The 25,738-nt window shown below is 39.7% G+C and overlaps 1 protein-coding gene across 2 annotated transcripts in view; it reads left to right on the top strand.

Annotated features, from left to right (window-relative positions):
- The window catches only part of GALNT16 (polypeptide N-acetylgalactosaminyltransferase 16), a 193,068-nt gene that overhangs the window by 95,888 nt on the left and 71,442 nt on the right, over positions 1 to 25,738 (top strand). For both annotated transcript variants that reach the window (XM_081937755.1, XM_081937754.1), the window contains exon 3: positions 20,506 to 20,604. In XM_081937755.1, coding sequence (XP_081793881.1) covers positions 20,506 to 20,604 — 99 coding nt within the window. The remainder of the gene's footprint in view (positions 1 to 20,505; positions 20,605 to 25,738) is intronic.

Here is a 25,738-nt window from a genome sequence, read left to right as displayed (position 1 = left end):
TTTTTAAATGTCCTGGATAGTCATTGATAGATCAAATAACAAATGATACGATCATATTTCAAATTACTTTTGACAGAATTTTTAGTATTTGTCTTCTTCCATAACTAGCAGTCCCATAACTGGCTTTCCACATTTATAAAAATTACTTCTGAATTATGGTGTATAGCTCCAGTTTGTCAAATGTTATATACACCCTTCAATTGATAAGAAAAATGAATGAATGAATGAATGAATGAATGAATATTTATTTCTTAGCCGCACCCTCTCCCGAAGGACTCGGGGCGGCGTACAATAAAACACATAAAATACATATCTGGACAAGACATACATATAACAAAGACGTATATAAGACATGTACAAGGAGGAGGTAGGCTGATAGATAAAAACAATTAAAATCACAATATTTAAAAACCCCAATAAAAATTCAATTAAATTACACTAATAAAAAACCCGTCAGGAGCGATATAGTTAGATCATGATTGAGCCAGGCCAGCTACTTGGAATAGGTGGGTCTTGAGCTTTATTCGGAAGGAGCTGAGGTCAGAAGTAGTCCTAATATCCGGGGGGAGGTCATTCCACAGGGCTGGGCCCGCCACAGAGAAGGCTCTACTCCTAGGCGCCGCCCCTCGACACTGTCTGGTAGACGGCACCTGGGAGATGAGAGACCATTGAGAGACCATTGTTCCAGCTATGAAAATATCTTAATCTATTTATTCAATTTATAACTCATATTTCCTCTACAATTGTGCTCAAGAAGTTAATAATAAAATAAAGATTAGAATGAAGGTTTATAAACAAATAAAAACAGATCAATGAGCAACTCATTGTTTTAAAAAGTAGTTAAAGCTCATATTTGAATAACAACAACAACAACAACAACAACAACAACATTTTGGACCGAAAAACCAGGAAACTAATGACAATGCACTACAGTTTACATCCACGCGGTGACATTGATAGACTATACCTGCCCTGAAAATCAGGTGGCAGAGGATTATTACAAGTGAAGCAAATAGTTGAAGAAGAAAAACATGCACTGGCTGATTATTTAAAAGAAAGTCAAGAACATCTATTAATCGAAGTAAAGAACAAAAATCTACTGAAGGCCCAACAGACGAAACAAGAATACAGAAAAGATGTGATAAAATCAAGAATGGAGAGTTGGCAGAACAAAGCATTGCATGGTCAATTTCTGGAAAAAATAAAAGATAAAGTGGACAGTGAAAAAACTTGGTCATGGTTATCAACAGGTACATTAAAGAAAGAAACAGAGTCACTAATCCTGGCTGCGCAAGAACAAGCTATCCGCACAAATGCCATTAAGGCCAAAATTGAAAAATCCTCTGATGATGCCAAATGTAGACTCTGCAAAGAAGTTGATGAAACTGTTGACCACATACTCAGCTGCTGTAAAAAAAATTGCGCAGACTGATTATAAATTGCAGCACAATTCAGTAGCATAAATGATCCACTGGAATTTGTGCAAAAATTATAATATTAAAACAACAACAAACTGATGGGAACATAAGCCTGAAAAAGTCACCAAAAATCAGATGGTCAAGATCCTATGGGATTTTCGTATACAAATGGACAAAATACTGGCGCATAACACACCAGATATCACACTGGTTGAGAAAAATAAGGTTACAATCATAGACATCGCAATACCAGGTGATAGCAGGGTCAACGAGAAGGAACATAAAAAATCGCGAAATACCAGGACTTAAAAATTGAAATTCAACGATTATGGCACAATCCAGCAGTGGTAATTCCAGTGGTGATCGGCACACTGGGTGCTATTCCAAAAGCACTGGAATTACATTTAAAACAGTTAAAACTTGACAAAATCACCATCAGTCAAATGCAAAAAGCTGGACTGCTTGGATCTGCACGTATATTACGAAAATACGTTACGACGTCCTAGGCCCCTGGGTGGGGCCCGACTAGTAATCAATGCCAAATCCGGCGAAACAACTGGCCGCTGTGATACAATCGTATAATAATAATAATAATAATAATAATAATAATAATAATAATAATAGTAGTAGTAGTAGTAGTAGTAGTAGTAGTAGTAGTAGTAGTAGTAGTAGTGATTCAGGATGCAATCTGAGTGGATTACTGAGATCAAAGGTTTATTATGCCAAGCTTTCAGGCTCATGCTGAGCCCATCATCAGTGAACTTATCTCTTTCCAGAATATGTGCCCTGGGGTGTTGTATTTATATGTTGTATTTATATGGTGCTTAGTTGTGTGTGTGTGTGTGTGTAGCTTTTAGTTGTTAATTAGGGTGTTGATGACTGTCATTGATTGTTGATTTCTTGTGCTGCTGTGCCCTGGCTTTAAGTACCTGATAAACTGGTGGTAAATTAGCACTCCTGTTGATTAACAGGGGCCCCCTTTCCCAGGCTTCAATCATTTTTTCTGGCTATTTTTGTGCCTGCTTGGCCAACAATAGTAGTAGCTGTGAAATTCAATTCATGTCCTTGTTCATTGCACTATGAGGCTACCAATGAGTTTGGGTCTCCTCATTTAACAGCTCACTCATGTTCTCAAAATCTGGTTCTTAGCTTCCTTCCTATCTGCCCCACATAATTGCAGAGGCAATCCATTCAGAGAATCGAGTAAATTACATTTAAAGTTACTCTCAGCTGAAGGTATGAATCATAAATTGAAGTGCAGGGGCCGCATGTAGCTTTTCACCTTAAAGGTCTGCGGGGAAGCTATATCTCTTTCTGGGTTTCTTTTCCAATATTCAATGCAGTTACTGTACTATCTCCAAAATTCCTTTGAGTGGTATTCAGTTAATTTTTCTGGCTCATGAAATGTTTTCTGTTAGTTGGTAACCATAGTTTCCTCATTTGGATGAACATTAGGAAGCTCTGGTTAATTAGATATTTTCTTATCTGATCATTTTGCTACAAAGGAGGAAGAGATCACATGTACAGGTGTATGACTCATTCTGAATGTGCCCAGTATTAACAAAAGAGCACATTTACATCTGACACTACAAAGGGCCAGGTTTATTTATTTATTTATTTTTAAAAAGCCACCCATAGGCTTATTAAACTGAGATACAATCTTCTGAAACTTCTATTATCTTCTATTACGTTTTCATTGCGATTGATGCCTGGTAAGATATTTAAGCTTTACATTGATATTGATTTTAAAATTATGGATTTTTGTTCTTTCTTTTTCACAATTTCTTTTTGCTTCAGAACATTATAGGGCAAATTAGAAAAAAAAAAGATACGAAAATCCATATATTTCCTTTCTGAGAAGAGCCATTTATGAGACTGACAATATGAATACCAGTCTGTTTTCCCATTATTATAATTGCAAGCCATTTATTTTATGTCCTTGAACCTAATCCACTGTTTTAGAGAGTAGGAATGTTCAAAACCAAGGGAGTTTGCTTTTTATTTTTTATTGGACCACTTGTTTCAAGGTCAGAATGGTTGTTTGGAATGTTCTTTGAGTCCTGCCAGCCAGACACACACTGTCATCATATGCTGGCTAGAAGCCCTTCGTTAACAAGAAAATATTCTTGTTTGCCAGCTGTAACACAAAAACAAAGGGGAATTTTGTCTTGAATCATTTTGAATGATCTCCCCTACCTCCTCCCCCCCCCCCCCGGATCTTATTGCTTATGAGATGCCTTCTAAATGGAGAATAATATGATTCACTTTCATGTCTCTTTGGTCCCTGCTGAGTAATGCCACACTGGATAGAAGTCAATGTGATCTCCTGCTATGTTTCTAATGCCCATGCCACTTGAATAACAGTAGGATTCAGCTATGATTCCTCCCACAATCTTCCATCCAATTTTATTCCTGCTCTCAATCCTCCTTCATGTATGATCAGTGATGAAGTTAGTTCTGAAGCCACAAAATGCACCCAGCACATGTTATCTGGAGGCAATGCTCTGCCTGGATGCCCACAGGCTAGATGGACAGAACGTGAGGACCTTTCTAAGCATCATGTCATTACTTGTCTGCCTGAACTCAGCTGTTCAGAGTTACAGAATCAAGTTGAATATGAACTAACGCAATCAATTCATGAACCTCAGCATCAGAGTAGAAGATCTAGGCATACAGTGTGCACACGGACACATATACTTAAGCTAATCAGGCCTGCACAGTGTGTTTTCAAAACAGCTTCATTATACTGGTTATAGCTTGTTTGTTTTTCTCTCTCTTTGTTTTAACATGTAATTATTTGAGCTTTGGCAATGGTATCCATTGCTATTTCTGACTGCATTTAAAATACAAACATTCTGTGGTTTTAGTTAGTTTGTTCAAATTTTGACGTGCATGTAATTGGTACATGTTCGTACACCTTAGAGCTGTTGAATTTTCAGAGTATATTGTAATTAGACTGTGTTGGGCCAGCTGAATATTTATTTAATTTTTTTTGAAATTGTGAGTTTTCTGTAAGGGCATAACAGTGTGGTTTACTGTACTGTATCTTTTTGGTCTATTGGAGCTTCATAATTTAAAAGATTTTAATATACTATATGTATGTGTGTGCATGTTTATATGCATGATTGCCTGTGAATACCTGGTACAGGTTGAAAACATACTAAGATTTCACTGGGTTTTTTGTAGCCACAATCTGGCATGTTTTAGAAAAATCTCTTTTCACCTTCTTTTCTTTTTCTTTAATATTTTACTGATTTTTTAAAAAAATATAACATTAAAAGATAAATAAAAAAGATTCAAAACAAGAAAAACTTCAGAAAAGAAAAAGTGCAAAGAAAAGGAAAGAAAAGAAAAGAAAAAAAAGAAAGAAAAGAAAAGAAAAGAAAAGAAAAAGAATGAATTCTGACTTTCTTTAATATAGGTGAAAGTTAAAAAAAATCAAACTATAGAAATATCAGAGGGTATTTTTCCTGCAATTTCAAATTTTATCACACTGGAACTCAGTCAATGCAGAAAATTTGGGAGGAATATTTTTGAATGGGATTGTAGTGAGTTGAAAATAAACCATCTTTTCTCTATTGATTCTACTGTAGATATCAATCTGCTGTCAATCTCCCCATTATTTATGCCATTCTGAAGTTGTGTGCCAATAAGCCTTGACTCCTAGCAACTGCCTGGATACTCCCATGCAGTTTTCTAGACAACATTTTTGGAAATGGTTAGCCCTTGCCTTCTTGCTAGAGATGAAGGACAGTGGCTGGTCCAAGGTCACCCAGCTGGTTTTGTGCCTAAGGCTGGACTAGAACTCACAGTCTCCTGGTTTCTAGCATGGTGTCTTTAACTAGTACCCCAGATTGGTTCTCACTCTTCCACATACCTTATTGTAATTTCTTACATATTTTATTTCTATTGCATTGCACATTAGTAGGCAAAGCTGAACTTATAAGGCCGATCTTTCTACATTCTTTAGAAGCTATTGTAAAACTAGATTCTTAAAGATTGAATCACCAGCTGTGCAAAAGAATGGTAAAAACTCAATAAAGTAACGTCCTCCCCACAGTCTTTTCCCAGATGATGCTGGGCATTGCTATTTCCATTGAATTGCAAGCTGTAGAGTGGATGTAGTGGGAAGCACTCATCATTTACCAGTTGATACTTATTTAAGTGCATGAAGAGATAACAATGTATGAAATGGATGAAGTGGTAGATAATATTACCAGCAGGCTTCTGTTCAAAGCAATGGAGCTGGCAGGTCTATTGAACGGGATATGAATACTTCAACAATTCTGGACTTGCCAAAGAACACGTGGTGATCGTACATTGCCAGGAAGAATCAGTGGGCTTTGTTACTGTCTTCACAGGTACTTGCTATCTTTAATTCTAATTGATAATCTCAAAGAGGGAAACTCTTTTTCAAAGGCTCAGGGAGATTATATGGATGAAGTCATTATATGAATTAAGAAATATTAATGATATTATAATGCTTGTCCCAAATGCAAAGTTTTAGAAAATTGTTTCAATTCATTCAAGCCTTTCAAATCTCCAGAAGTATAAGTGGTTTGTTGCCTTGAAGCAATCCATCAGGAAGAGAAACTTAGAGAGTTACCTGGTCTCTCCCTTTACTTTCCAAATGGCAAGGGCAAAACAAATTCCCAGACCAGTGCTTTGCTGTAAACAGGCAAAGTGGAGGTGGTAGAATCCTTTCCCCATATTTCCCAGAATCCTGGGGTAAAAACCTCCCTTTTTCACCATGCTTCCATGAGGCCCATGGATGGGAGTAAGGGAATGAAGAAGCCCCTATGCCAGTGATGGCGAACCTATGGCACGCGTGCCACAGGTGGCACGCGGAGCCATTTGTCAGAGCACGTGAGGCGCTTCCCTGTCAGCCTTTTTTAAAGCCATTTTTTGCCCTCCCCAGGCTCCAGAGGTTTTATAGGAGCCTGGGGAGGGCAAAAAGAGCCATCCACGCCCCCCCCCCCCCCCGAGGCCCTCCGGAGGCTTCATGAGCTTCCCTGAAACCTTCGGAGCGCAAAAAACTGGCCCTACGGGCAAACCAGAAGTTCGGGAACTGATTTCCTGTTTGCTCGGAGGGTCATTTTGACTGCTCCGGAGGCTTCAGGGAAGCCTCTTTAAGGTCCCTGAAGCCTTCGGAGCGCTTAAAACGACCCTCCGAACAAAGCGGAAGTGACTTCCAGTTTGCTCAGAGGGTCATTTTGACCGCTTCGGAGGCTTCAGGGAAGCCTCCTGAAGGTCCTAAAGCCTCCGGAGGGCTTCCGGGGAGGCGGGGGAGGCTGTTTTTGCCCTCCCCATGCTCCTATAAAGCCTCTGGAGCCTGGGGGAGGGTGAAAAAAGCATGTAAAAATGGGGAGGTCGCACCTGTAGTGCGTGCATGTGCACTGGGGGGGTCACACATTGCATTATGGGTGCGGCACGCCTGCACACGACCGCCCTGCACACACCCCACTTATGGCACACGAGCCAAAAAAGGTTCGCCATCACTGCCCTATGTTTTCCCTGAACTGTCCCACCAATCAAAATAATAACAGAATAACAGAATTGGAGGTCTTCTACTCCAACCCTTTGCTCAAGCAGGAAACGCTATACCGATTTCAGACAAATGCTTTTCCAATCTTGTCTTAAAAACCTCCAATGTTGGAGCACCCACAACTTCTAGAGGCAAGTTGTTCCACTGATTAATTGTTCTGTCAGGAAATTTCTCCTTAGTTTGAGATTGCTGATTTCCTTGATTAGTTTCCATCCATTGCTTCTTGTCTTGCCTCCTGGTGCTTTGGAAAATAAGTTGACCCCCTCTTCTTTGTGGGAGCCCCTCAAATATTGGAACTCTGCTATCATGTCACTCCTAGTCTGTCTTTTCATTGAACTATACATACCCAATTCCTGCAAATATTCTTTATAAGTTTTGCCCTCAAGCCCCCTAATCATCTTTGTTGCTCTTCTCTGCACTCTTTCTAGAGGCTCAATACCATTTTTATATTGTGGCAACCAAAACTGGGTGCAATATTCCAAATGTGGCTTGATGAAGGCATTGCAGTATAAAGGGATATTAATTCTTCTCTTGATCTTGGACTGCCTTGCCTTTTTTGGCAGTTGCAGCACATTACTGGCTCATATGTAAGTGATTGTCCACTAGGACTCCAAGATCCCTCTAATAGTAGTAATAGTAGTTACTACTATTGAGCCAGGTACTATCTATTCTATACCTGTGCATTTGTATTTTCTTGCCTTAATGTGGAACAATTGTCTTGCCTAAATGTAATCAGTCTTCTCTTCTTTTTCCTAAGACATCTGATGTAGAATTCTCAGGTATGATTTTACCTTTTTTGCCCTGTTTTTATCCCCCTTCCTTAGGTTTTCTCCTCAAATCTTTGCTTAAAAGAATGTCTGCAGTTGCTGCTTCTTTGTGTTATATCCCATCTTCATGAGGGAAGATGTCAGCCTAGACTCTATAAGGATCTCAGCTCCACAGAAAGAGTAAAATAATGTTTTATTGAAGTAAGCTACAGCAACAGAATCTTGTAAGTCTGCTTGTGCTTTATTGTCTCTCCCTCCCCACTGAGTCAGAGAGACTCAGCCAGAATATTTTCCTAACACCATTCCAGGGTTTAAAGAACACTTCCGCCATTGCTCTTTTTATAGAATGGTTTCTGAATATTTCTTCCAAGGCTATCTGGAAGGCAAATTTATCCCTTAGCCCAAACTCGAACTTCCTGAGTCATTCAATCAACCTTCCAAGTGACAGACAGGAGAAAGAGCTTTGTAGGTGATTGTGCATCGGGTATTTCCATTTTTCTCCCCAATTTCAGAAACTCTACACAACTGCCTAATTATCTGTTGCTGCATGCTGCATGCTAATTATCTGTAAGCCCTTTCAGGAATATGGGCTCTTTGCTCAGAATGAGGGAAAAGCTGTGTGGGGAAAGAACTGTATAGGCAAATGTGTATACAATATTTAATTAAAATAATCTTCACCGACTTGTTTTAAAATTTGGGGAGGGGGAAATCAATCAGTTAAATTAATATAGTTTATTTCAGCTCATTTAATTTTGGCCCGAACATGTCTACATTTCAAAATGTATTCTGGCACACACACAACCCAAAAACTATTGAAGCCCACGTTAAAAAAAAAACCCAAAAATACATCTATGGAATATGCCTAATCATCCAGGCATGACAGTTTAATGGTAACAGATTGCATATGATCATCTATCATTTGGCAGTGCTGTGGACATAGTAATAATAATGCCTTCTTTTAGCTTGCTTTCTTACCAGTAGTTCTTTTCCGGGGACCAGTGGGTTGACTTTGAGAAGCAAAGATAGGTTTCAAAAATGCTGCATATAATTCAAACCCCGAGCCTGCTTTCAAACCAGCCAAAAGCTGATTCACTTGACATGACTTACTGATCTCTTTGGGAATCGCTGAATGAGTTAAGCATTCAATTCATTTTTTCCCCCAAGCAATACAAGGATGATTTGGGATTCATATCAGCAATATGCTTTCAAAGTCAATTTTGGAAGAACATCTGCTCTTATTAAGACTACTTCATTCTGCTTTACTACACTTACTGTTGTCTTTTCTTATTCAGAACCTCGTCCATTAGGCAGAGGTGGTGACTAAGAATACTTAATGCATTTAATTATTTCAATCAGTCTTCCCAAGTTCCAGATGAACATTTGAATCATTCAATGGCATATGTACATTTATCAAGCAGCTGTAAGACTTGACTTTTATATATGCTTTTCATATAAACATTTAATGTATGAAGTAATTGTTACATAGTTCTAGGGCCAGGTTTGAACCTCTACAGAATCTATTTTAAACACTATTATACTGCACCTTGGACAGACAGTCCATACTTTTGTACTGATCAGGATTTATATTCTTTGCAGTCATCTAATCGTTAGCATTCTGAAGGTTGGTTGTTAGTTTCTCTTAAATGACAGGATATAAATCCTTCCATTACCTACCAATCAATTAGAACTGAAGAAGCGTCTTAGATGAGAAGTGGAATGTTTTCAAAGCAAAAAAACAAAAACAAAACACCACAAGAAAGTCCAGTTGCCTTTTGGAAAAAGCATCTTTGGGACAATCATGTCTGGATGATTGAGAATCCCCATAGTCATGTTGTCCTTCTTATACTGAAAGTAAAATTTAAATGTTCTATTTGCCAGAAGCTATTTAGAAGTATCAGAGAAACTTTGGGAACTGCAAGCAGTATATGGTCCAACCCTGATTAGGATCCAGGTATTCCTAATTGATACCTTTCTATGAAATGTCTATTCTACATTTCATCCCATGCTGAAACAAGCGCGAAAAATCCTTTGTGCAAAGAAACATAAGGCATAAAACCATATCTAATTTCACTATATTATTTGGTTTTAATAGCATGTAGAAAAAATAGAATATGAATTAGTGCAATAAGATACTAATGTGCTTGATTGCAGCTTTCCCATTTACCTTTCATTAGGGCTTAGAAATTACAATAATTGGCTAGTGTCATAGAAAAATTAGATGCTACTTAGGCATAAACAATAGCTACGAATGTAGAGATTTAAAATACTAGCAATTCAGTCATAACCATAAACAGTAGTAATGTATAGAATAATCTCATTTAAATAAGTCATGAATAGAATGGTTGTTTTTCCTAGCTTTGGGGGTGGGGGGAAGCTACTGGTGTAAGTATTCATGCTATCAGACCTTGACTTCTTTATGGTGGTCTCTCCCTTTTTCTTTTACTTACCCAATGCTTTGAATTTCTCTATAGTGAAAACATTGGGCTTTATTGCTTTCAGATTTTGCTACTGCTATTGGGTATTGAGGATCTTCATTTGAAGAACTTATATATCCATCCCCCTTTTAACAATATTTTTACCGCTGGATTCCACTTCCAGTTTCTGTGGACGACGGACATGCTGTCCGCCACTCACCGTCCTGGTGGGCTCCCCCTGACTCACGGGGGGTCACAGGGTGCCTTGTAGGGGCGTCCTGCTGAAGGGGCGGCTTGCTGGAGCCCCCTGGAGCGGCGGCAGAGCAGGGGGGCTGCCAGCTTTGCCCTAGGCACCGGGAGACTTTTGGGGGGTGCGCTTGCCATGCGCGCTTTCGTCCTGAGGAGATCGGAAGAAAACGCTCCATGTGAAGGCAACAGCAGAAATGCGGTGAGGGGGGAATTCCCCCGGGGTCTTTCTCTTACTTCTTTGAACAACTAAGTAAATAAGGATTAGCAGCTTTCTCAAGACTCTTTGATCTCGGCAAAGTGTTAAGATTGGAGAGGGGTTTTTTTCTTCCCCCCTCTCAGAAAAGCGGCTTTATACGATCTCACTCCCGGAGGAGAGAGAGAGAATTGGGAAAAAACCCTTTGATATTCACTTTTTTCAAGCAATGGGGTAATGACTCTTTTGAACAATTGCGAAAGAAAGAAAATGAACTGACCTAATAAACTATGAATGGAAACTTTTTGAATGATTGTTCTCCGATCCCCTGAGAGGGCTGAGCCAAAATGGCGCTTCTTCCCCCGTTTTTGCTGCCGTTACAAATGAACTGTTGTCTTTGAAAAATCTTCTGGGTTGGAACTATAAAACCCTGGTGAACCCTAGAGGAATCTCTTTGTACAATCTTCCTTGGATTGGGGAAAATTGACTACAACTAGAGGGGAGCTGTATTGAAGACTGATATCCCACACTGGATCTTGCCTGCCTGTAGACCTCGCCTGACAGCGCACTCCTATAGACGCCATCTTTTCTGTCTAGACTTATAAACTTTCTCTGAACTTCACAATGCCTGCGAAAAAGGCCCCCATTCCTAAACCAGCCTCGGCTCCATCTTCTTCTGTCTCAAGTCCTATTCCACAACAAACACAACTATCTTCCTTTTCACAACCAAAAGCCTCCGAGGGGGAACAGCAGTCTCAAGAAATGTTTCATCAAATGTTCCAGACACTCTTAAAGGGACAGGACGAAATAAAAAAGCAGTTGGCGGACTTAAGGGAAGAACTCAGAGAGAATAAACAACAGACTTTACAAAATAGCCAGAAAATAAACGCTCTGGAGGAGGGTGCTGTGGGGGTGGGAGAAGAGATGAAGGCTTTACAAAAAAAACCACGCTGGGATTGAGAATTATATGGAAAAAATGGAATTTGAAAGGATGTCTTTTTTTCTTAGATTTCAAAACATACCTGAAATGGAGGGTGAAGACTTAAGGGAGATTATGATAACAATGCTAGCAGATTATATTAAAAGAGATAAACAACAGCTAGGGTGGGATATTGATTTGATATATAGAATCAACTCAGCATACGCTAGAACACACAATGTTCCAAGGGAAGTTCATGTTAAATTTTTTAGAAAGACTACAAGAGATGAGATTCTAGGAGTTCAAAGGGGGGAACCTTTAAGATATAAGGACAAAGAAATAACCATTCTGAAACAGATACCAAAAAGAATAAGAGATAAGAGGAAGAAATTCTTCTTTCTAACTAAAAAATTGTATGAAAAAAACATCTGGTTCAGGTGGTTAATTCCAGAAGGCTTGTTGATTTTCTGGGAGGGGGGTAGAATGAGAATTAATACAGTAGTGGAGGCAGAAGCCTTCATGGGAAAACATAAGGACCTCCTAGGTGAAACAAGAGACGGCACACAAGACATGAAGAGGGGAGGAGCCTTGGCTCAGCCAACAGACAGGGGAGAAGAGACAGCAATGAGACTTAGGTCACAGAAATGATTTAAAAACACATTGCAATTGTTAATACAATGAAATGGTTAGAAGTGATATAAAGTATGGTTGAAGATGTTAAAGAATTTGAAGTAAACCTAAACTGCTAATATGTATGTTATAATGATATTTTGATATATATAAAATAAGAGAGAGATGTAAGACTCCGGGGAAGTACCACCTTCCGTATGATGTAGCTGTCAAAATTTTTCTCCACATTTATGTACCCTTTTCTCCAAAATACTTGAAAAAACCAATAAAACTTTAAAAAAAATAATATTTTTACCGCTGATAAAAGTCAGATATACTTCTAAATGGTAGCTTCCAAAATTGAGCTAGAGTTGACTGATTAACACATTCATTAACCATACATCATCACAATAGAAGGAGACAGTTAAATGAATGATGGGCCTGGAAAATGCATGGTCTTCTCCCCCCCCTTCTCTCCTCTCCCCCCTCCCTACCTCTCCCCCCCCTCTCTATGTCTCGCTTAAATTTATTGGCCCATTTTACCATAGGCCCGTGATGGTGAACCTATGGCATGGCTGCCAGAGTTGGCACACAGACCCCTTTCTGCAGGCATGCCAGCCGTTGCCCCAGCCCAGCTCCAACGCACTTGCACATGCACCTGCCACTGCCCAGCTGGTCTTTGGGTCTCTGCCATGCATGTGTGGGGGATGGGGCCTTCCCTGATCTCCGCAGCTTCCCCCCTCCGCAGGTGCCTCACCATGGCAGAAATGCAGGAGAAAGCTAGGGCGCACTGGGGGAGAAACTGTGGAGATCTGGGAAACCAAAACGGGCACAGGGACACCACATGAGGCCTCCGTGTGCCCCGTTTTGGGCCTGGAAAGCTTCTTGCACCAACCTGGAAGCCAAAATGGGTTTGGGGGAGGGGAAGGTGCATGCGCAAGGGGGATGGGGGAGGCAGGGTACATGCAGAGGGAACGTGCACACATGCATGGAGCGCATGCATGAGGGGCACCCACATCACATTACATTTGTGCGCTTTGGGCAATCGGAACCAAAAAGATTAACCATCACTGCCATAGATATTCCCTTTAATGAGCATGAGGCACTTACAAGCAGCTGAGAAAAGCTCTTTCATTTTAATTGTGTGACACTTTTTTCCTTACATACCTTTGAGACCTGAACTCTCTTTACTCCTACTTCAGTAATGGTCTGCCCGTTGATTGACTGTTGCTGGAGAGAGCAATATTAGCTACAGAGGTTACAAATGGGGTAACCTCTTTGTACAGGTAGTCCTCAACTTACGACTACAATTGAGCCCAATATTTTTTGTTGCTAAATGAAATATTTAAGTGAGTTTTGTCCCATTTTATGACCTTTCTTGCCACATTTGTTAAGTTAATGACTGCAGTTGTTGGGTTAGTAACAGTTGTTATGTGAATGTCGCTTCCCCCACTGACTTTGCTTGTCAGAAGGTGGCAAAAGGGGACCACATGATCTCTAGATACTGCAACCCTCATAAATATGAGTCAGTTGCTAAGCGCCTGAATTCTGATCACACGATCATGGGAATGCTGCAACAATCGTGTGAAAAATGATCATATAAGTCACTTTTTTCAGTGCTGTGGTAATTCTGAACAGTCACTAAATGAACTGTTGTACGTCATGGACTACTTCTACAATAGGAAAAGGAAATGCCCATATTACTCAATAGTAAGTTTTGTTTTGCTCTAATCTACGGAGAGAAAAAGTGTATGTGAGGAGGAGAGAAATGTCTATTTAATGTTTTTAAGGATGAAAAGTATTTGGAGTTTTTTTTTAAACACAGAGCAGTTGCTAAAGAATGAAAAAGATTCTATAGAACATGTATTCTTGCATTTTGTTCTTAATTCTGGACTGTTGCCTGAACAACCTGACTAAGATGGACACAATTTTGCTCTAGAAGAAGGACTTTCAGATCAGTAGAAAAGGAAAGAATCCAGGAAAGATGGTTTGTTCTAAGGTCCCAAATGATCAGACTTCAAATCTGGCACGGTTATAAATCTCCCTTGAAACACAACCCTGCATTCAAAAACCAGACAGCAGCTGAAGCTTAACATACAATACAATACAATACAATACAATACAATACAATACAATACAATACAATACAATACAATACAATACAATACAATACAATACCAGAGTTGGAAGGGACCTTGGAGGTCTCCTAGTCCAACCCCCTGCCTAGGCAGGAAACCCTATACTGTTTCAGACAAATGGCTATCCAACATCTTCTTAAAGACTTCCAGTGTTGGGGCATTCACAACTTTTGGAGGCAAGCTGTTCCACTGATTAATTGTTCTAACTGTTAGGAAATTTCTCCTCAGTTCTAAGTTGCTTCTCTCCTTGATTAGTTTCCACCCATTGCTTCTTGTTCTACACTCAGGTGCCTTGGAGAATAGTTTGACTCCCTCTTCTTTGTGGCAACCCCTGAGATATTGGAACAATGCTATCATGTCTCCCCTAGTCCTTCTTACTATTAAACGAGACATACCAAGTTCCTGCAACTGTTCTTCGTATGTTTTAGCCTCCAGTCCCCTAATCATCTTTGTTGCTCTTCTCTGCACTCTTTCTAGAGTCTCCACATCTTTTCTACATCGTGGCGACAAAAACTGAATGCAGTATTCTAATTGTGGCCTTACCAAGGCATTATAAAGTGGTATTAACACTTCACGTGATTTTGATTCCATCCCTCTGTTTATGTAGCCTAGAACTGTGTTGGCTTTTTTGGCAGCTGCTGCACACTGCTGGCTCATATTTAAATGGTTGTCCACTAGGACTCCAAGATCCCTTTCACAGTTACTACTGTTAAGCAAGGTACCACCTATACTACCTGTGCATTTTGTTTTTCTTTCCTAAATGTAGAATCTTACTCTTATCATATACCAATACTGTAGATATGTGGCTTACTGTAGAGAACTAAGCCTCATATCTTATGTACAGAGATTCCCCTGGTGCAGATCACAGAAACATGTGGATTCATACATATGTATCTGCATATTTTTCTGCTCAAAGGACCTTTGGCCTCCCCACCCCCTTGCTTTGAAATTGTGAAGCACCCATTTCATGTTTGTATAATCTCTTCTGTTTGTGGAGTACTGGTTTCTGACTCCCCCGTGTCCATTTCAATCCTCATTCTCATCCCTCCTTCTGCTGAACTTGGAGGTGCCAAGTGAATCTCCCTTTTTCTTGTGTGGGGAAGATGGGCATTGTATCTCTCCTAGGCCAATTCATCAGGAGCTCCCTCCACACAACTTTGGGCATGCAATCTTTGTGTCTCTTTCAGTAGCTGTGGAAATATCTCCCTCTCCTTCTTCAAATAACTTTCCTTCACTTCTTCAAATAACTTTCCTTCACTTCAAAACCAAAATTGTTGGCCAACATTGAGTCAGAACTCTAGAGTTAATAGCAAAGCCCAGTTCCCAAGGAAAAAAAAAATCTGAAGAATCAGTCTGCACAATAAAGGAGCGGGTGGGATTTGGTGGGACATGTATTGTATTATTATATGGTAATCCTTGCTAAAGTACCTATATACAGTATATACCTGCACATAAGCCAAAACAAAATACCATAAAAAATAAGCCATCTGTGGATAAGACAATTGTAAAAATTTGAAATGGAATCTGTCCTAGAAAACATTTGTTGATACAAAATATGAAAATAAGTGATGATCTTTAGAATATATTGAAAAAACACAGGAAAAATGCAGCTTATGGGCCATTTTTTCATATTTTGGTTAAAAATGTGAGGCTTGGTTCATTCGTGGATGGGCCTTTTCATAAGTAGTATATACAGTACATTTGTCTACAGTTTTGTTGAAATATGAAGTTACATGCTTACTAGAATATACACCAGGCTATTCCAAATGACAAGGGACAGAAAATTACTGCGCTTTTGTGTCTTAATCACATTTTTTGTGTCTTCATATCAGCATTAACTCCTAGAAACTGCCTGGACTAGATCCTGCAGTTTTCCTGGCAAGGTTTTCAGAAATAGTTTGCCCTTGTCTATTTCCTAGGGCTGAGAGTGACTGGCCTAACATCAATCAGCTGGCTTCATGGCTAAGGTTGGACTAGAATTCCCAGTGTCCAGGTTTCTAGATTGATATCTTAACCTCTACATCAGACCGGCTTCCTCTCAGAATAGTATGAGTTATTTAATTTCTGCAGCTGTTATAAAGGCTGATTGAGGATCTGGACTACTGTACTCACATTTTTTGACTGGCTTTGAGAACGGAGGTTGTCCTGGCTCTATGCCAATTTATCCGAAACCAGGCCAGTTTATGGCCAGTCTATTTTCTCCTTGGTAAAAATTCATATCACTTTTTTCTGCAGTTTTAACTACCCCCCTCCTCTCCCCTTAGAGTTGTCAGTCCCCACCCCACCTGGAATATTATCTAGACTGTTATATCCCCATTCTCCCTCACACCAGACAGTAACTATGAGTGAAGAAAACACCTGGTTGCAAAAGGTATCAACAAGCTATTATTTTACCATCACATTTTATGCACAATGGGGTGATTGCTCACAAATGATCAAATAAATGAACATAGTATGTACTGGAAAAACAAGCAGAGCAGGTGGTTTCCTATTTTGTGAGGAATATGGCTTTTGTTTGTTTCTGTTACTTTAAGATTGGTGATGATTATATATATAGGGCAACTGATTGAATGCACTCTCCTGTTGCTTTGCCTGAAGAAATATTAATTGGCTTATTCTGTTTTCTGCATTCTGGAAAAGGAAAAGATGATTTCAAGTTGGCCAACAGCTGTACAGGTGTAAAATTTGCTAATCCCATTGCCTATCCCTGTCCTGCTGCACAGAGATGCTGCCAAAATGAAATGAAATGGTTCATTCCCTCAACTTTGTTTCCTTCCTCTCTTGTCACCAACTGGGAGGAAAACACCAATCAATCCCTCTTAATAAGGAGGACTGTGGCTGGAGATGGAGGAAGGCCAGTTTTGACAGGAGGGAAATTTTGATGGGATCGATCTCCTGTCAAAATTCACCCCAGGCTTTGCATACACTCTCAGCAGCTGATCTCCAGGCTCAATGAAGATGCTGAGTAGGAAGGGCTAGTTGGTTCCTTCAAAGCTCCCAATGTCTGATCACAGTCAGTCACGTGGAGTATTATGTGGTGGGTAATGAGCCTGCACCTCCTTCTCTTGCCATCCATCACACCTTGCCAGCTCTTAAGTTAAGCTAATTTTAAATATAGGTTTAGTTAGATGTAGAAAACAGTACTTTAGAACAGAATCACTATGAAATTGGAGCCTCAAAAGATAGCGAAGGCTGCCTTGTATAAGAGTTAGGGTTGAGGTGAAGCAATATCATGAAGATATAGCCAAAAAGAGAAGGGGGAAGATTTCTTGGACAAGTTCATGTTATGTTTAATGCAAGTAATGATTTGATTCTTAGGATTTTAACTAAACAGCAGGGATGGAAGATGCAGATACTACGTATTTATTTGGGGATTTGTAGCCTATCTAGGATGGATTTGCACCTAGTTGAAGTTCAAGTTGGAGATTCTTTCAAGAACCATTGCACAAGGTATACAAAGGAAAAGGATCTCAGATAAGGATCTCCTTGTGTTGAAATAAATCTTGGAAGGCAAAGCTCTGAGAAATTCTAATTGTTTCTAATATAAGTTGCTAGAGCAGAAGTTTGCCAGATATGAAATAATGCATGCTAGATCTACTGATCCTAGTCCATGGTTTAGCCATGTGGACCATTGCTAGGCAGTTAGTAGCACTCCAGCCTGTCATGTGATATCACAAGAGGCACAATTTAATATGTGAGAAATATTTCACATAATTAACAATAATTTAAAATCGCAAAAGGTTCCTGAGAGCATAGCTTGTAAGAGTTCAGCTATTTTTAAAATGTAATTTTGTGGGTCAGTGATGATATCTAGTGAAGGTCTGAGTCCGTGGTTTCTGACCATTTGGCTTAAGTAACTGGCAGTGACTGAGGACAAAGATAATAGAGGACAATAGAGGGGACAGCAGTTTTCATGGTGGATATAGCTTTTTGTTAACTCAAGGATGGATGGACAGCACTCTGTCAAAGGTATTATGCAAATGCTAATATAGTTGCTTTCTGCATTATGTTTCTCTCCCTCAGTATATAACGGCCTTTCAGTGTCTGTCAGTTGTTAATTTGGTTGATCCTTTTTTCCAGGTCAAATCACTGAGCTAAGGATCAGCTTTGAAACCTTGTAGACAGGGGAGATACGGATGTGAAAAATCCAATCTCTCCCACTAATCACATCAGAATAGCCACATATAGGACAGTGCCTAGGGATCAGAAGGGAGGGGCCATTACTGAACAAACCTAGAGTAGCCAATAGAAGCTGTGCTGATCCCATTCTTTCAATTCACCTGGTCATGCCATGTAATTATGCCTATGATTTTAAAATGCACTGAGATGAGGAGAGAGAAAAGGCTATTTTTACATTGAAACAGCTACGGACAACTTAAGGCAGCCTCAGATATGAGCTAAGAAATCAGAGGAAGGCAACATCATAAGGCAGGGCAGAAAATAGAGGTCATCAGAAAGCATTTGTGCCATGGTTTTTTGACTAAAGATTTTGCCTTGCTAGTAGGATTGGCATAGCCTTAAGTACAATAAGATATTAAAAATTGCTATAATTGTGTCAATCCAATGACAGTTGGAGCTCAAGGAGTTTTCCCAAACTGTGAAACAGCCCTTCACAACAGAGTACAATCCAATGCAGAACAGAATTCTTCACCTGTCCAGCTTTTTTTCTTTCCAACGGTATTCAAAGCCATCAAGGAAGGATCCAACATCTTCAGAGTGCCGGTTGCAAACCATTACAGCAGATTCAAAGATTCCATTCTGAATCTCTTTCTTCTTCCTGTATACTATAACAGGCTGAAAGCTTGTCAGTTTGTGTATTGTTATGGTGACAGACCAGTCCATTCATGTTGTTTCCTTCTGACCTTGACCAATGTGGTCTGTGCATTCCCCACTTCTTCTTTCTATAGCATAGATTAGAATGTTTAATCCACTAAGGTGACTAAAACAGTCTTTGTACCCTATTGTGGATTAACTATATTTAATTAAAGTACACTGGTTCTCATTTAATGTCTACTTGGTCAGTGACTGTTCAAACATAGAGTAGTGCTGAACAAGTAATAGTTATGACTGGTTCTCATAATTATGGGTGCGGTGTCCCATGGCCACTTGGTTGCTATTTGTGACTTTCTTTGTCAACTTCCTACAAACAAAGTCAATGGAACAAGAAGAAAAGTCAATGTTAGGAGGTCACAAATGATGACCATAAGATATCCTTGCATAAAAAGCTATGGTGCTTCACTTATCAATACTAAATGGGAGTGCTGGAATTTCCATTGCTAAGAGGTGCAGTCACATGACACTGCCCTTTATAACTATGTCCCAGAGTGATGAAAATTCCAGCCCCAATTATCATCATTAAGGGAGGACTACCTGTATTAATGTCTTCAATTTCCAAAACAATTCTAAGTGATGAAATGCATATTGCAATGTAATAATAAATCATTTTCATTGAGACATATCTGGAAGTGTGCACTACCAAATTCTCAGTCATGTTATTAAGAAATGGAATATTGTTGATTGACTGATAATTAGAAAGTTCTTCTGAGCCATGAAGGTATTGCTCACCAGTGTAGCTCTCATTTTTCCATACAACCTAACCCTTGAAACCCCCCCAAAAAAGGAAGAATCCATACTGGTTTTGGCAAAAAAAAAATCAGAAACCAATAATGGAAGTCAATTCTTCCCTTAGGTAGAGATATTAATAACAGCCTTTTTGAGTGCATATGATTTGGATAATGTCAGCTTAACTGCTCCATGCATCCTGTTACTTAGAGCATGAGCTCCACTCTCCCCAGTTGCTGCTGAGCCGTGTAACTACATGCCACACATAGCCTCATCATCAGCTACTAGGTTTGTGGAAGAATTAAGACCACCTGCTGATTTAATCCTTCCTGGATTTGCATCTGTTTCCCACCCCTGCATCAATTATGCAGCAAAAGGTATAAATAGGTGTCATCTTGTGTCTTGATGGCATTGAAACCACAGGCTTGTTAACAAGTGTTCCTGGCAGTTGTAATCCAACGTGTGCTAAGCCTGTTGTCAGCACTGCCAGCATGTGATGAATTGCAATCGTATAAAGTATGTTGTATGGGAAATGTGTTGGCAGGATAACGAAATCCAGTTGGGTGTTAAATACATGTATCAGGATTGGTGAGCTTTTACCAGATTGGGATTTTCTTTGTTATTAGTTAGTTCTCCAGAAATGGAGGCATGGGCTCTGACTGATGAAAACTCTTTTTCACCTTTGTTACAGATGTGCATCTGTTCACTACCCCGGAGACCTGCCAGCCACAAGCATTATTATCACTTTTCACAACGAGGCTCGCTCCACATTGCTCCGTACAGTGAAAAGGTACTTTTCATACTTTTAGATCTAAGAGTCATGCACCTAATGTATGCAAGAATTAATTTCCACTGTGATTAATGCAGTGTATTCTGAATAAAAAGAGAACAATCTAATATTGAAATCCCAGGCACAGAAGAAAGTCTTGTTGAACTCATCATGACATATGTCTGAATAAGGTTGCCCTCATTTGACTGTTAAGCTCTGTTAATATTAAAAGAGCATCTGGATAGGCATTTGTTCAGATCCATGGGCTATTTATCAGAAAATGCAGCATTAGCCCAACTCATCTGATCTGTATCTCACATCCTTCTGGATTTTCAGAGGCATTGCTGTTTCTGTAATCATAGCATTATTATCAGGATCATTTTAAAATGAAACAAAGACATTAATCCTATACTTGCATCTCGCCCCTCATTTTTAAATTACGTGTTGCAAATCATGATCATCAGCAACTACTACTATTTCTAATAATAATATTACTTGGAACAGCTTACATCCTGTGATTGATATCTTTAACACCATCAAACAACAGCTTCTGCTTATTCCAGGTCTATGGGAAGGACTCAATAGGTTGAGAAAAATGCAAAACATCTTAATGACTTTGTGACCAACCATAATAATAATCCCCCCAGTGAGGCACTACCTTGACATGGTTGTGGGGGATTGTGTGCTCTGAAGAATATGAGAGCTATGGCAGAAGTTCAGTGATATTGAACAGATCTCATTCAGAGGTGGGTTGCTGCCAATTCAGCCTGGATTGGGCGAACTGGTAGTAGCGGTGGCGGGAGGCTCCGCCCACCCGCGTGGATGCTTCTGTGCATGCACAGAAGCATTGTGCATGCACAATGCTATATGTAGTTCTGTGACCTGCTCTTTTTCTTTTTTATCTATGTTGTCTGATGTAGCACCTTGGTCCTGGAAAACGTTGTTTCGTTTCACTGTGTACTGTACTCTATATTGTTGGAATGACAATAAAACCTACTTGATTTGACTTGACTTGCACGTCCACGAACGAACCGGTAGTAAAAATAATAGAAACCCACCACTGGTCTCATTGAAAGAGGAGCCAGCTGAAGAGAGTGTTTCTTTCATAAACAATATAATGAAATGTAATTTACAGAAACCCATACTACATCAGTCATCACCTGGGTCAACAAGGACTATGCTAGATGCTAGAGTTCCTGGACATCTAATAACAAATTGGCTATAGGACTCATAACTGTTGGCTGAACAACCAGGCCAGCAGCTGCAGGCCTACTGGAAGAAAAGTTGTTTACCACTTGCAGATATACAAAGATTGAAAACAAAGAAAAGATGTGTTATTACAAATCAAGCCCAAGAAGAAGAAAATAACCAGTGACGTGCAGTCAGGTGAGGCAAGTGAGGCACAGCCTCACCACTCTCATCATGAAAAAAAAAAGTAAAAGGAAAAAGCTGAGCTAGTTACTGCCTCACCGTGGATGTCTCTGCTTAACTGTTAAAAAAAGCTGGAAAAGGTATGTGTGGGTTGGAGGGAGGGGGAGGAATTCAAACTTCATCCTCCTGGTGCTGTGCAGGGCTTTGGGCAAAGGCTGGAGGGAAGGACCCTGGCTCGCTTGTGCTCTCCCTCCCCAAGAGTAGTTTGATTGCAGGCAGAGCCACGTTGTGGGGCCAGTGTGTGTGCTACAGCATTGCTCTTTGCCTGGCTTCCTGCCTCCTCCTGTGGTCTCCTCACTGGTGCTCTCCCTCCCCAAGTGTAGTGACTTCCTCCCCAGGCCCCCATTCATTTCTCTCTCTCACACACACAGCTGGATAAAACTATATAAAAATCTAGCCCAGCTTCACTGATTACAAGTTTGAAAAGGCAACGTGGCTCCGCCTGCAATCAAACTACACTTGGGGAGGGAGAGCACAAGCGAGCACTGAGGAGACCACAGGAGGAGGCAGGAAGCCAGGCAAAGAGCCATGCTGTAGTACACACACTTCCCCCCAGCCTCTTTCTTTTGGAAGGCTCAGATCGGCTCCCCTCCGGCTTCTCTGCCTCTCCTCTCACCCCAGCCTGCCAGCAGGAGGTGGTGGGTGGGCTTTATTGTGTTCCAGGCATTTCCCACCCAGACAGCAGGCTGCATTTGCAATGGTGGAGGTGTTTGGGAAAGGCAGCAGGGGAATGGGGGGGGGGGATGGCAGAGGAGCTGCTTTCAAGCCACTGGAAAAGATATCCAATCCAACTTTTGTGTGTGTGTGGGGGGTTTGTTTGAGAGTGAGTGAGAGAGGGAAGGGGTAGGAGAGATAGTCCAATCCAACTTCTGTGTGTGTGTGTGTGTGTGTGTGTGTGTGTTTGAGAGAGGGAGAGGAAGGGAGAGAGGGAGGAAGGAGGGGAAGGAGAAGAAAAAGAAAAAGAAAGAAGGAGCAAAGGAGAAAAACAAATGCTGTCGCTTTAAATTGGAACTGAGCATGCCTGGCTGTGGAATTCTGGGAGTTGAAGTCCACAAGTCTAAAAATATTTGAAACCCAGCACTGTGTCAGTGCCTCACCAGTCATAAACCTCACCACACATCACCAAAAATAACTGAACAGAATGCACCAGCATTCTACAGAGAACAACAACCAGAATCATTAGTAATAGAACATAAGTTAGTATACCAATGTCATTCTTTAATATAAAATAAAGTACTCACAGTGTCAGAATTGGAAAAACTGCAAAGCTCTACCCAGGGCAAAGAAATCAAAGTCTTCCCAGAAGTAACTCAGACTGTAAAGGCAAACTAGGGAGAGTGTGCAATAGAAAAAACAACAACAGTATAACTATTGAATCATTTTCATACCCAAACATAGTACCTTCTCCTCTGCCTTCTCCTCAGAAAAAACAAAGCCTTCTAAATAAAAACTGAGCATCTAGAACAGCACAAAAACAACAGAAAAAGATTGCTTGCATTGAAACAAATAAGCACAAGTATTAAAAGATGCCAAAACTGCAATATCAAATATAAGCACTAACTCATTGCAGGAAACAAACCAACTAATGTACAGCACAGTTCTGGGTACAGCTTTGTGTTGCCCCATACAAATATGGGGCAACACAAAGACATACAAGAATGCAGCTTGGAAAAAGGAGGTAAATAAGAATAGGAAAGAAGCAAGGAAGAAGCAAAGGGCAAGGAAAATAAAGAATTGGCCATCATTGGATGAAGATGAACAGCATATTATTTATATAAACACCTGACTAGTCTGCATACACTTATTGCCAAGCAGTTTCACAATATACTGTAAGGAAGTGAAATTGAAGACTTTTTTAGTAAAACCTACTTGATTATAAAAACTGAAAGAATCAAGGTGTCCTATGGAAATAACATCAAGCATCTGGGTGAAGACAATCACTACAAATACTTGGGTATTCTTCAAGCTGACAACATCAGGCACACTGGAATCAAGAAGGTGGTTCGAAATGAATACATCATGAGAGTGAAGAAGAACTTCAATTAACACTTGGGCAATTTCAGTCATTAGACACACAGTTGGAATAGTGGACTAGATTCAAGCAGAACTAAGCTGTATAAAAAGACCGGAAAAATAATAACAATGAATCATACCCTTCAACCACACAATGATGCTGACAGAGTCTACTTATCAAAGAAAATAGATCAATGTGGAATGTTGTGAGTACTCCAGGCAACTGACGAAGAAAAACATGGCATATGAAGAATATCTAAAATGCACTGAAGCTGGTACATTATGAAAATTTACTGAGTACTTGAGAGACCAAATTGGCCTATAAAAAAAGCAAATGAAGAACAGAAAAGAGACAAGACAAGACTAAATATTTCATGGCCAATACATTAAAAAATCTAGCAGGCAAAGCAGATAATGAGACCTGGGAATGGAGAAGAGCAAGAAAGTTGAAGAAAGAGACAGAAGGGTTAATTCTAGTTGCATAACACCAAACCTTAAGAACAAATGCATACAAAGCCAGAATTGAAAAGACAGCAACAGATAGCAAATGCCATCTAGGAAGAGCTGATATTGCTACATGGATTCAGATGCAGAAAGATTTTAAATTAAAACAGATATGTCTATATCTACATCTACATCTACATCTACATCTACATCTACATCTACATCTACATCTACATCTACATCTATCTATCTATCATCTATCTATCTATCTATCTATCTATCTATCTATCTATCTATCTATCTATCTATCTATCTATCATCTATCTATACACACACACACACACACACACACACAGAGAGTTATAGAAACTGTATTTATAACTTTATAGAGAGAGAGTTCCTAAGAGTCCATTTCTCAGTGTAAAAATTTTATGCCTACAAGGCTGATCATCTTGAATAACATATAATGCCGATTCCAGAGCAAAGAAACAGGAGTTGAAAACAAACAGTAATAAATAACTACATTTAGTCCCATGTTTTTCTCTGAATCTGTATCTGGCCTTTGCTGAAATCCCATCGCTTAATACAGGACCCTATCTGATTATCACCTACTTGGCTAAAGACATCTTTTTTTTTTTTAATAAGCCATTAAAAGGCACTTTCTCTCTACTTATACAGTTGCCGCCTCCTTTTACTTTGGCTTCAGTTCTTTGATTCTAATAACTTCCCTGTAATATTGAAAATGTCGGTTTAATGACTTATTTGCTGGAAGCGTAGATGGAAATAGAATTTTTGATGACAAGCCAGGATGTAAATTTGATAGGTAAAGGTTGCTAAATGTTTTTTTTAAACTGTTGCAGAGATAGAGAATTAATTGGTCATGTGACAGTAACTACCATGCCCAGTTAGGAACAACTGGTATCTGCTACATGATAGCCAATTTATTTCCTCCCATCCTTTGGCCCTGGGTAAGAGCCAAATATGCTAATGCTTGGCACAATTTTTAAAATTGTATTCCTCTTAGCTCGGTGGGTCTGACTTTCTTTTTTGGGTTAAGCTGACCACTTTTCCAATTTTTTTTCTGAGCAAGATTATTTACTCTTTGATTTTCCTGAAATAAAAAAGTGCTTTGCTCTTTGATATATTTAAAATTCATTCAAAGAGTCCCTTTAGCAATCTACCAAGTCAGCCACAGGGAATTTCTTTCCCCAAGTGGACATAAAGATAGTGGAAAAGGGGGTGGGGGTGGGGTGGACAGAGAGCCAAT

The sequence above is a fragment of the Natrix helvetica genome, assembly GCF_964273705.1.
Source record: "Natrix helvetica genome assembly, chromosome: 1".
NCBI lineage: Eukaryota > Metazoa > Chordata > Lepidosauria > Squamata > Natricidae > Natrix > Natrix helvetica.
The sequence above is the reverse complement of the archived record's forward strand: the minus strand, read 5'-3'. Positions and strand labels throughout refer to the sequence as shown.